The following is a 12371-nucleotide window of genomic DNA, read 5'->3' as shown; positions in this document are numbered from 1 at the left end:
ACTCCCCACCCCCCCAAATACATGTATTTTGTGATTTCACTTATATAACATTCAAAAATATGCAAAATCAATGTATGATAGAAGGTACATTGGAGAAGACAGGGAGGCTGTAATAAGGAAAGGGCATAACTAGGTCTTTTGGAATAATGATACTGTTCTATTTATGACTTGGCTGGTTATTATTTTACAGTTGTGTTGATTTAATATACAGCATTAAGGCATATACTCATAATTTATCTAGTTTTATGAATATGTAATATAATTTAGTAAAAAAGTTGAAATTGAGTACATGTTTAACTTTGTAATGTTACTACAAAGGTTAAAATGCAATAACTCATGCCTAGTGCTTATCACAGTGTTCAGCATGAATTAATCCTCGAGTAAATCAACAACCCAAACTAGTTTTTTAATCCATTCTAAATGGTCTTAGAAACTTAAAATAATCTAAATAGAAGATAAAATTCTAATATGCCTAAAATGTCCACCCAAATCATACTTTAAAAATGTAAACCATCTTGCTACTTAGTACCTAAGAATTATAGTACGTGATAGAAAATTCTTATAGAAACTTCATAAAAAGCTAAAACTGTAGTAACCAAGCACTGAGCGTTTCATCTTAATTACCTCTCTTGAAGCTGGTCTATATCCATAGCCGGATGGTAGATTTTTGTCTTCTTCACATCCCTTGGCCCCTGGACTAAAGTGTAATTCAACATGAAAACGTTCCTCTGAGGAAAGATCCTAAGAAATATCACAGAACATTTTGAAAATGAGAAACATCAAGCTATTTATTTATGTCAGGTAACACAATACACATCAAGAACTCTTATTACCTTGTTAGGATCCTCATAAAGCATAATAACGATCTGAGTCATGTAGTTGAGTTCATTGACAACATTTAAATAATCCATAGCTCGTTTCCACTGTTCATCTTTTGATTCCTAAACAAAAATATATGGAAGACATTTTCTCATATTACATTACTTGAAAGTCACTTAATTTTCATTATGGTAGTTTGCTTAATCCTGAGTAATACCATAAAGAAAGGTGAATACTTACATGCATAAATCTTTCAAAATAACTACTATATTTAAGTCTTAATAAATTACTTAAGCTTAACTAACTTATTTAAAAAATCTCTTACCAGAAGTATTAGAAACTATTGTGGTAACTTAAAAAAGCTTCCAGTCATTATGGCAGAGTAGGTAAATGTGGTACTAGTATCCTTCTACAACCACATCAAAATTACAACTAAACTACAGAACAACCATCATTGAAAACCACCTGAACTCTAGCTGGACAGACAGAAATCCTATCATTAAGGATATACAGAAGCTGCCACATTGAGACTGGTAGGAGGCGTGGAAACACAGAGAGGCTGGCCCCACACCCAGGTGTGGTGGTTAAAGCAATAGGGATATCTCAGCTGCAGAGGTTCGCCCCTGAGGAGCTTGAGGTCCCAGCCTCTCACCAAGCTCCACCGCCAAGGATTTCAGTGCCTGGAAGACCCAAAACTTCTGCCTGTGAAAACCAGCAGGGACTGTAGCTGAGTGTGCGTGAGGGCTTCTGGAGTTGCAGGCATTTCTCTTCAAGGGCCTGCTCCTGCACTTCCTCAGACTCACTCACTCTGAGCTCCATCACTGGGACAGCAGCTTGAAAGTCATTATGGACATAGAGGGAGAAACTGAATTGTCTGGCTTCTGGGTGAGGGCTGAAGCAGCAGCTTTCCCCGCAAAAGACGGGTTGGAGGATGCCACTGTTCCTTTGCTGAGTCCTCCCACCACAGCTGGCTGCAGGTGCCATATCTTAGACACCATCAACCCAGCTAACACTGTTTGTTTTGCTCGGGGGATTCCCTGAGATCCCACAATACCCAACTTTCAGGCACACCCATGCCACTTCCAGAGCTTTTCCATAAAAATGGCCTCTCTTGGTTTATGCCACTGACTTTCCTAAGGTCCCTAAAAGGTACACAAACCCCAAAGAAGCAGCATTTGGCATTCCACGTACCTTTTGGTAAGTGGCCCCAAGCCTGGCACTAGCAGCAGGCAGACTCAGTGGCAGCATGGCCTTTCTCGGGTACCTACAAACCCAGCATAGAAGCGGACATCTTGGCCTGCACCTCTGGGGAGGTCCCTGAGCCAGCTGACCACGTGGCCAGCTTCAGACCATACCAGAGCACCACCCAACCACCACCATGAGAAACAGTCAAGGAGCAGATGTGGCAGGCACCAGAACCTGCTCAAGTGAGTTCTGCTCCGAGGAGTCAGCTCTTGCACAGCAGCTCCTCCTCTGTAGTTGTGGCCAGTCCTCACAGCCAATAGGCCTGGGGTTAAATCCCTCCTACTCGTGTGCCAGCAGCAATCAAGGTTCAACTACAACAGAAGGCTCACACTGGGGGCACCCTGGAGTGCCTGGCTTAGGTGACCAGAGAGGCTGCACCTCTGGGATCTACAGGGCACCCACTGCATAAGGCCACTCTACCAAGACTGGGAGATGTAGCAGTTCTACCAGATACATAGAAACAAACACAGAGAGGCAGCCAAAATGGGGAGAAAAAGAAACATGTCCAAAATAAAGGAACACAAATCTCCAGAAAAAGAACTAAATAAAATGAAGGCAAGCAAACTACCAGATACAGAGTTCAAAACAACAGTTATTAGGATGCTCAAGTAACTTAGTGAGAACTTCAACAGCATAAAGGAGGACATAGAAACCATAAAAAGAGCCAGTCAAAAACGAAGAACATAATAAGTGAAATGAAGATATTAGAAGGAATCATCAACAGATGATTACATTGTAATAACTATATATGGTGTCAGATGGGTACTAGTTTTATTGGGGTGATAACTTTGTTAGATATATAAATGTCTAATCACTGCATTGTACACCTGAAACTAATATAACATTGTACATAAACCATATTATATTAAATTTTTTTTTTTGATTTAAAAAGAAAGTAAAAATAAAGCTCTCTTAAAATATACCTACAAGTGAATTCTAAGGGTAAGGGGTAGTCATTAAGCCCCATAGTACCTGGTATAGTTATCATGTTTCTTAAACAGAATATTATCCTTAAAGAGTAGTGTTATTTTTTCCTACCATCATATAGTTCATATATGTAACAGATGGCTATAAATAAATATCTCTCATTACACAGCAGTGATATTTAATTAAAAAATTCTATCTGAAAAGATCAAACTACTCAAAGTCCAAAGTCTACAGTCAATAGCCAACAAGATCTATTTAGACCTCATGTACATCACAGATAACTTTCCTTCACCTATGTCATAAATACCACAAACATATAAAAGCATCCAATATTTTTGTATACAATAAGAATTTATATTTTTTACTTTAGTATAGAATGCACCTTCTTTTAAATAACAAAATTGAATACCCAAAAGCCCAAATTTATAAGACCACATGCTGATTACTTATTTTTAAAAATGTCGGCATATATTTCCTTTAGACATTATACATTCCCGAGGAAGCATTCCCCTTTTGAAGGTTTTGGAAGAGTAAAGTTAAACCAACATCATGTAATTTGTGTAATTACACATATTCTTAGCTTCATTTCAACAAATGGCTATTCACATCTCTAAATGCTCTAATTCCAAGACACCAGAGCAGCTACTCCCAACCTAAGCAACACGCCAGAGAAAAAGCTGCATCTGTGTGTATGTCTGCGTGCTGTCTGTGGTTAGGGTGGAGATATGTGCAAAGATGTATGTATGTGTTTTTTCAAAATCAATGAGAAAAAACACAAGTTAGCATAGCATTACTAAGTTTCACTAGATGTGAATCACTGTAAAATGATGGATTTAAATTAAGTACTAAAAATTTTCAATAGGTGAAAAGACCTGTTAGACTTTGTGATACTACATTATTAATAAGAACATCATCTAATATCTAATTCAGTGCTGCAGTTATATTTTGCTAGGCATGTATTAAGGAACAGATAAAATTAAATAATATTTAATAGTATCTTCCTGAACACAATATTCAAGAATTCATAAAAATATTTTTTGGGGGGGCGGGGCTAAAAAATGCTATTTAATGTCAAATATTTGGCGATCTTTTTGTTACTTATTTTTTTTAATGTGTTTTATTGATTATAATGTTACATTTGTCCCAATTTCCCTTCCCTCTTCTCCCCTCCACCTGGTGGCCCCCCTCCCTCCAGTTGTCCCCCCCTTTTAGACCATGTCCATTAGTTGTGCATATAGTTCTTCTCAACCTGTCTATTCCATTCCCTCCTACCATGCTCCTTAATTCCTATATCATCTCCCTCTCTCTCCCCCTTCCCCCTCCCTGCTGACCTCCCCCCAATATGCTCCCCATACCTATAGTTCTTTTTCCACTCTCGTTGTCTGTTTAGTTTGCCTTTGTTTCAATTCCCTAGCTTCTGTTGTTGGTTCTTGTGATGCAGTTTTCATTTTAGTGTTCATAGTTTTGATCCTCCTTTTACTAAACCAGTCCCTTTAACATCTCATTTAACAGTGGTTTGGATCTAATGAACTCTTTCAGTTTTATTTTGTCCTGGAAACACTTTCTCTGTCCTTCTATTCTGAATGACAATTTCGCTAGATAGAGTATTCGTGGTTGTAGGTTTTGGATTTTCATTACTTTGAATATTTCTTGCCAGTCCCTTCTTGCCTGTAGGGTCTCCCTTGAGAAGTCAGCTGATAGTCTAATTGGGACCCCTTTGTACATGATTCTTTTCTTCTCTCTCGCTGCTTTTAAGATTCTCTCTTTAACTTTTGACATTTTGATTATAATGTGTCTTGGAGTGGTTCCCCCTGGGTCCAGTTTTTTTGGAATTCTCTGTGCTTCCTGGACCTGTAAATCTATTTCCTTCCCCAAGTTTGGGAAGTTCTGCTTTATTATATTTTCACTTAATTTTTCAATTTCTAGTTCATCTTCTTCACCCTCTGGCAAACCAATGATTCTATGTTGGGCCTTTTATAGCTGTCCCAGAGGTTTCTGATCCTCTCATCATTTTCCTTGCTTCCCGTTTTTTCTCTCTGCACTGGTTGAATGTTTGTTCCTTCTTTGTGTTCTGGTTTGTTGATTTGAACTCTGGATTTTATTTCCTCACCATCTGTCTCATATGTGGTTTTGTTCCTTTCAGTATGAGTGTTTTTCGATTCTTTCTCATCTTTTTCCAGATCTTTTGTTAATTCTGTGAGCCACCTGATAACAATAGCCCTGAACTGAGCCTCTGACAGGTTTCTTATTTGTTCATCTGTCAGGTTCTTCATCTGTTGCCTGGTGAGCTGTGCCACCGGGATTTCTATAGTTGTCTGCCTCATTTTGACAGATGCGTTTTGCTTTCTTGGGCCGGCTATAGGGGGCGGTGCCTGTGTACTCATCACAACCCAGCGACCGGCGCCGATCCGAAACCTTTCTCGCCGGCACTTTGTCGTCACTGCCCAGCGAGCGACCAGTGGCGATCCGCAACCTATTTCGCAGCCCTGTGGCGGTTTGTGTGGGGATGGGGGTCCAAGATGGATTCACAGTTATTCCACTAGGAGACCGGGATCCGTCCTCCCGCCCCCTGGGCGTCACTGTTCGAGGCAATGTGGTGGCTGCTTCTCCCAGCGTTGGGGTCGCGAGCCGCCAGGGTTTGACTGCAGCTGGGCTTGTTCTCCCTGCCGCTGTCCCAGGTGCGACCGCAAACAGCACTGCCCTCTTTAACTCTTACCTGCCCAAAGGGCGCCGCTGGTTTATAACTTCATACGTTGGGCTTCTGTGTAGTTTTATTTTCTGGAATTTCTAGTTATCTTTTGTTTTGAAGTAGTTGTATTCCTCTCTAGTTGTAGAGGGAGGCTGAGCATGTCCGTCTAAGCCTCCATCTTGGCCGGAAGTTCCATAAAAATATTTTTAAATTAAGGATCACTATATACTGCATAGTCCCTGAAACCTTGCTTATTATCTTGTTTCCTTAACAAACCTTTTTAAAAAACCTATTATGGAGTGATACATTTTATCCAGTCTATACTGAAAAATCAACATTTTTCAATTGGGAAGATACTGAACAAGGTTTTAAGTATATTAGTTACAGGGTCTTATAAGGACAATATGAGTTGGGATAATTATAGTTTAAAAACATTTTTAAAAAATCAGAAAACAGGACATCATTTTGAAACAGAGTTTAAATTTTACTTTAGTAAATACATGTAAGTTTTTAAAAAAAATTTCAGAAGCAATGATTATTACAAGAATGGAGTGTTCAGCTTCTTTCTAGAAATGCAGCTGAATACAACGTAAACTCAACAAGCTCTGGTTCTAACTGCCATCACCTTAGTTCAAATTATAACATCTGTCTTCAGATGACTGTGATAACTTCCTAACTGGTTTCCTTATATCCATTTCCACTTATGTATTCACACAGTAACCAAATACTTCCCTGCTTAAAGCCTTTCAATGGCTTCCCAATCCCCTGTGGTCCTCAAGGCACTGGCTTTCCAAAGTTATTTGTTGCCATTTATCCATCACTCATTATTATGTTCCAATCACAGGCCTTCTGTTGGTTCCTATACACTGCACATTCTTTCCACCTTCTAAGTAAGTGCAAAAGGGTTAAAAGGACACTACCTAAGAGATATATCCCTCCTTTCTAAAAACAATGCCATCATTACTACTGAATATATAAGCTCTTGCCTTGCTAATTATGGGTCAGTTTTCTTCACTCACTATTGCTTTTATTAAAGCTCTGCTAATCTACATATATTGCAAGTGATGCCACTTTGCTACTCCTTGTTGGGACAAAGAAGAAACCAAAACAAAAGGAAAGAACATATGAATGGAAGATCTGTAAGAACAGAACTCTGAAATAGCCTTAGAATAACTGATATACACAGAGGGTCCACAGACACATGAAAGAACACTCAGCATCACTAGCCATCAGAGAGATGCAAATTAAAACCACAATGAGATACCACTTTACACCAGTCAGAATGGCCATCATCGACAAATCAACAAAATCAAATGCTGGCAAGGATGTGGAGAAATGGGAACCCTAGGCACTGTTGGTGGGAATGCAGACTGGTGCAGTCACTGTGGAAAACAGTATGGAATTACCTCAAAAAACTAAAAATGAACCAGCGCTTCCACTGCTAGGATTATACCTGACGACTCCTGAAACCCCAATTCAAAAGAACTTAGGCACCCCTATGTGCATAGCAGCCCTGTTTACAATAGCCAAGTGCTGGAAACAGCCTAAGTGCCCATCTGTAGATCAGTGGATTAAAAAATTGTGGTACATTTACACAATGCAATACTATGCAACAGAGAGAAAGAAGGAACTCCTGCCATTTGCGACAACATGGATGGAACTAGAGAGAATTATGCTTAGTGAAATAAGCCAGGCAATGAAGGAAAAATAGCATATGATATCACCTGATACAGGAGACTAATGAACAACACAAACAAATGAACAAAACTGAACAAGGAACAGAATAACAGTTATCAGGGGGGAAGGAGAGAAGGGGGATAAGTAGGGGAAGGGTCTAGTCAAAGAACATGTATAAATGATACATGGACATAGACAATGAGGTGGGGACGGACTGTGGGAGAAGGAGTGGGCTGGGTAGGGGGGAGCAATGGGGGAAAAGATAGGACAATTGTAATTGAAAAACAATTAAAAAAAAAAACTTTGATAATCACTTTTCTTGAGGCCCAATAATAAGACAGATTAAGAATCTAGAAACATATACCAAATCTTCATGATCCATTTCACAGTCTTTTATTTAAAAAGTGCAAAAGAAAACAGAATTTTCTTTTAAAGTTCACTTGTTTAAAATAGGTGTGCATGTGTGTACAGCAATATATACATAGAAAATTAAAGAAAAATCTTTATATTTTGCTAGTTTAGATATGGCTGAAAAGATATTTTTGATATATATGTGATATTGTATTCTAGATAATCTATGGTTTGATTATACTGAGAAAGGGGATATTAAAATTTATGCCCTTTTAGTACAGATCAGTTCCACTGCCAATCCCTAAAATACCACTTTCTTTATGTTTTCAAACAAACATTTCCTTGGTGTCTTATCAATAGCCACTACATCAGCTGTCGTTGATATATTGGCTTCCCAACTCTATACATTTGATCCTGAACTCTACCCTCACATATGAACATCTACTGGTTATCCTCATTTGACTGGCCTCAAACACAACCTAAAACTCAACTCATTACTTTCCATCTAATATCTGATCTTCTTCCCACATGTTACTTATCTTAGCAAATGATAAAATCATCTACCAAGTTGCCAACGTTAGAAATAGTACGGGAATCTTCCTGGACTCTCTTTTCTTCTTCATCTTCAATACCTGCAATTGCTAGTAGGGCCTCGAGAAGAGTGCCTGTGAAAGTTAAAGGACCTCCTGCCTGTGATAAACTATAAGAGAGAGATAAGCTACAGGGAAATCGTTAATTATAAAGGAGCCACGACTTATTAGGTTAAAAACATACAACTGGTTCTCCTTTCCAGCCTCTCCAGAGAGCAAACAATGCAGTAGTTTCTAGGAAAAAAGGAAACATAGGGATCTGTCTTGAAAACATGGGTGTGACTGTAAAAACACTTCCTAAGACCTCAGAAAGATTTAAGGAGATGCTTCACAGATGTTTCAAAGACACAAAAGATTTGACTGGGATCTTATGAGCATGTCTTTCAGAGGCTCACATTTGGCAGTAAGAATTGCTGAGTGTTGCCACTCAGTAACCACATTGAGAGCGCAACACAGAAAAGAGCTTATCTTTAAAAAATCTGTATGACTTGTTTAATGAATTAGTCACTGTTCTGTTTTATTTATGCATTTTTAAAAATTACACTATCTAGAACTAGAAATAAATAAACCTTTGGATCCCACACTTCTTTGGGCAGGAAGCAGGTTGAAGAAAACTGTTCAGCTGCAAATATGAGCTACTTTTTATGAAAAAGGGATAGCCCAGATGAGGCAATCAAAAACCCAAAGCATGAAGCCACCAGATATTGTACACAACTCCCTGGTGGTAAGTCAGGGCCTTGATTAAGGAATGGGAATATGTACCAACATATATTTCAAATTTGCTCTGGAGCAGTGACTACAGTGTACCTTCCGTCTGTTTTCCCCTCTTTTGAAAAGGTTATCTACAGCAGTAATTCTATGCCTATCCCACCATTGTATTTTGGTTGTTTGAAGGACAGATAATTGGTCTCTTCAGTTTACAGGTCTTTGAATTAAGACTGAATGCTCTTGAGCACCCAAGAATGTGTGTCCAAGGAGCTCCTTCCACATTTGGACCTGCTTTAGATGATGAGAAGCTAGATGTCAAGTTTATGCTGTGACAGACTAATACTGGGGGAATATTGGAGATTAAGTGAATTTTGCATGTGGGAGAAATTTGAATTGTGTAGCCAATGGACATAATATAATAGATTTTGTTTTCCAAAGATAGCCACCACAATATATCCAATCCCAAGTGCACATCATACAGTGTGATAGTGAAACTCCATTCACCCGGTGATGTGGGTCCATTGCCCCTCCTCTTTAACCTGGGCAAACCTCTGGATTGCCTCAACAATAAAGCGCATCAGAAGGAATGCTATGTTACTTCAGAAGTTAGATCAGAAAAATACTGTGCACTTTCACCTCGTTCCCATCGGAAGCTTACTTTTGGAACTCAGCTGCTACGTTTTGAGGAAGAGGCACGTACAGGTTTTCTGTCGAACAACCTCAGCCAAGGTCCCAGCTGATAGCCAGCAGCAGGGACCAGACATGAAAGGAAAACTTTGAGATGATTCGAGCCACTGTCCAAATGCAACTTTAAGAGACCCAAAATAAAACTGCCTAAGAGGTCACAGTCAACCCTTTAAACTCTGAGAGAGAAAAATGACTTGCTGTTTTAAGCCAATGAGCTTTGGTGCAAATTAAAGTAGATAAAAGTCACAATATCCAACTGAATACCAAATCCTGTCAATTCCAATCCCTAAATAACTCAAATTCATCAGCTTCTCTTTACTGCACTTTATCTACTTGTTAAGTAGAATGGAATAACTTACTCTACTTACATTGCATAAGACACCATAACGAAGAATGGATAGTAAAGAATGTACATGACTTTCACTAGTGAAATATAATCTGGTACGGACGTGACGTTCAGGAGACAGAACACCTCTGGAATATCTGAAGTTAAAAGCAGACAGCGTTAAAATATAACCATATAGTCAAAACTTATTAACTACTGAAATTATTTGTAAAATAGAATTAATCTTATTATAAGTAAACCACCACAGTAAGTAAATCTATCACTCTTCCAACTACAATTGGGGAATTATCTCAGTAGATATTTCTTTAACATGAAAATAACTGGAACTAACTGGGACCTCTGAAATTTAGTCAAAGAATTAAGTCAAGTTCACTGTCAATAGGTCATTGTAGCTCCTCTACTAACAGTGATAGAAGTCACAGCCCTAAAGAAGCCCACAGACATTTATGCTGCTGAATGGGATACATACACACTGAATAATGTGAATGATGACATCCATTCCCTTTTTATTGTTCACTTCAGTTCTTTCCCAGTTTGGAGCAAAAAAGAACCCTGGTTGGAAGTTAACTACTAGGAGTACCTAGGCAATCCTCATTTCCACAGTGTGCTAAGTGACACACTCCTGATGTCATAGAAACATTAGACAGTAAGTCAGATTTGAAGTACACAAAAATAGATGCCTATAGATTTAAATACCAGTATAGTCTCTTACACAGGATGGAGTTTATTTACAGTGTCATCATCTTGTGTCCTCTGAAGGTCTGAGCGAATTTTTCTAACTAGTGGAGTACAGTAGCCTTTGGCAATCTCCAGTTTTTCAGCTTTGGCTATACCATATTCCTGAGAAGAAAATACATGGTATTAGACAAAAGGGTATAGTACCAAAGAGCTCTAATAAATGCACTGCTAAATTAAAGAACTCTAATAAGTCTTTTTAAAATACTAAACAACTCCTTGTTTACATTTCTGCAACTGTAAGCATACTACATCCAAAGCTATTAAATGTAACTGAAAGAATTTTTGGTGGAACTGAAAAAGCAAGTAATTTCTGAAGAGGGGAGAATGAATGATGAATGTAATCTTTGTGGAGAGTAGTTCAACTCAATTGACAAGTTTTAAATGTAGAAACAAGTCTAAAAGAAAGATGGATTAAGGATACAAACACTAAAGAAGAGAACCAAGAGTCAATAAAAATATGTAAAAAATATATATATAAATCAAAGAGGTAAAATTTTTATCTATTCAAATGTCAAAGATCAAAATGGCTAACAAATTATTCAAAATACTTGGGTAATACATTTTAATTAGTGGTGAGCAAAAAAATGCCACGAAATCAAATTTCACGATGTCTATAATTACTATAGGTTAATTAAATTTATAATGAAAACTTATAATATGAAATATCAATAAAACAGTAATTATAAACATAATTGTAATGAAAATTATAATTCAAAGAAAGTGATCAGATATGAGAAGAGAAAAATCTGTGATGTGAAAAAAGGAAGAGGGTAGAAACTGAGGGAGAGAGGACAAAGAGGGAAAGAAAGGAGAGTGGAGAAAAGGAGAGAGAAATAGGCATACCTCTCTCTCCAAGGACAGTCTGGGATACTTTAATTTAAAGGTTACTTCCTGGTATCAGGCCTTCCTGGAAGGCCAAACATAAATAACAGATCTCAAGACTGCCTAATTAAGAAAAGGTTGATTGATTACAGATGGAAGACCTATGAAAATGGAACTTTCTGAGGTCATTTCCCTTAAAATAAAGCTTTGTTGGTTCAATAATTTTGCCAACACAGATGACTGTGGATTTGGTATGCAAAGGCCATATAAATGTAATTGTGTATGCATAAGTAAAGACAAAGGAAAATGCTGGGATTAAAAATCATCAGGAAAAATTTTTGTTGTTGTTAGCAAGGCATGACGAAATAGATACTCTCAAACATTGCTCATCCAGAAGAAAACTGGTAAAAGATTTCTGAAGCTACAGCAATAGTCTTGAGTATGTATAAGAACTTAAGTGTAAAAAAGAGTGAAAGAAATTTTAAAAATCCAGATTTCCAAATACAAAAAATGGTTCAAAAAATTATTACAGCACCCTGTTCAGCCATTAGGAATAATAATGTATATATAGCTTTACTGATATGAAAAGTTTTTGATCCTAAGAAAAAAAAAAATCAGGTTGTAAAACATTATGCTTTTCCTGGTTCTATTTTTACAAAGAATACATTTGTTACATATATAACTTTAAAAGAAAAATTATATGTTCATGAATTTAATGGAAAAAGGCCTTTAAGAATTTTTCAAAACATTAAAATGTTTTTCTGTAGTTGGT

General features: G+C 37.6%; 1 protein-coding gene across 3 annotated transcripts in view; it reads right to left on the bottom strand.

The window, feature by feature from the left end:
- PPIP5K2 (diphosphoinositol pentakisphosphate kinase 2) overlaps nt 1-12371 on the bottom strand; it is a 63272-nt gene that overhangs the window by 18078 nt on the left and 32823 nt on the right. For all 3 annotated transcript variants that reach the window (XM_090276539.1, XM_090276540.1, XM_090276541.1), the window contains 4 exons: nt 10752-10879; nt 10062-10176; nt 834-941; nt 625-741 (listed from right to left, as the gene is read on the bottom strand). In XM_090276539.1, the coding sequence (XP_090132665.1) occupies nt 625-741; nt 834-941; nt 10062-10176; nt 10752-10879 (468 nt within the window). The remainder of the gene's footprint in view (nt 1-624; nt 742-833; nt 942-10061; nt 10177-10751; nt 10880-12371) is intronic.

This window comes from Furipterus horrens, unplaced genomic scaffold, assembly GCF_987537825.1.
Source record: "Furipterus horrens unplaced genomic scaffold, mFurHor1.1.pri manual_scaffold_5, whole genome shotgun sequence".
NCBI classification, from domain to species: Eukaryota; Metazoa; Chordata; class Mammalia; order Chiroptera; family Furipteridae; genus Furipterus; species Furipterus horrens.
The sequence above is the reverse complement of the archived record's forward strand: the minus strand, read 5'-3'. Positions and strand labels throughout refer to the sequence as shown.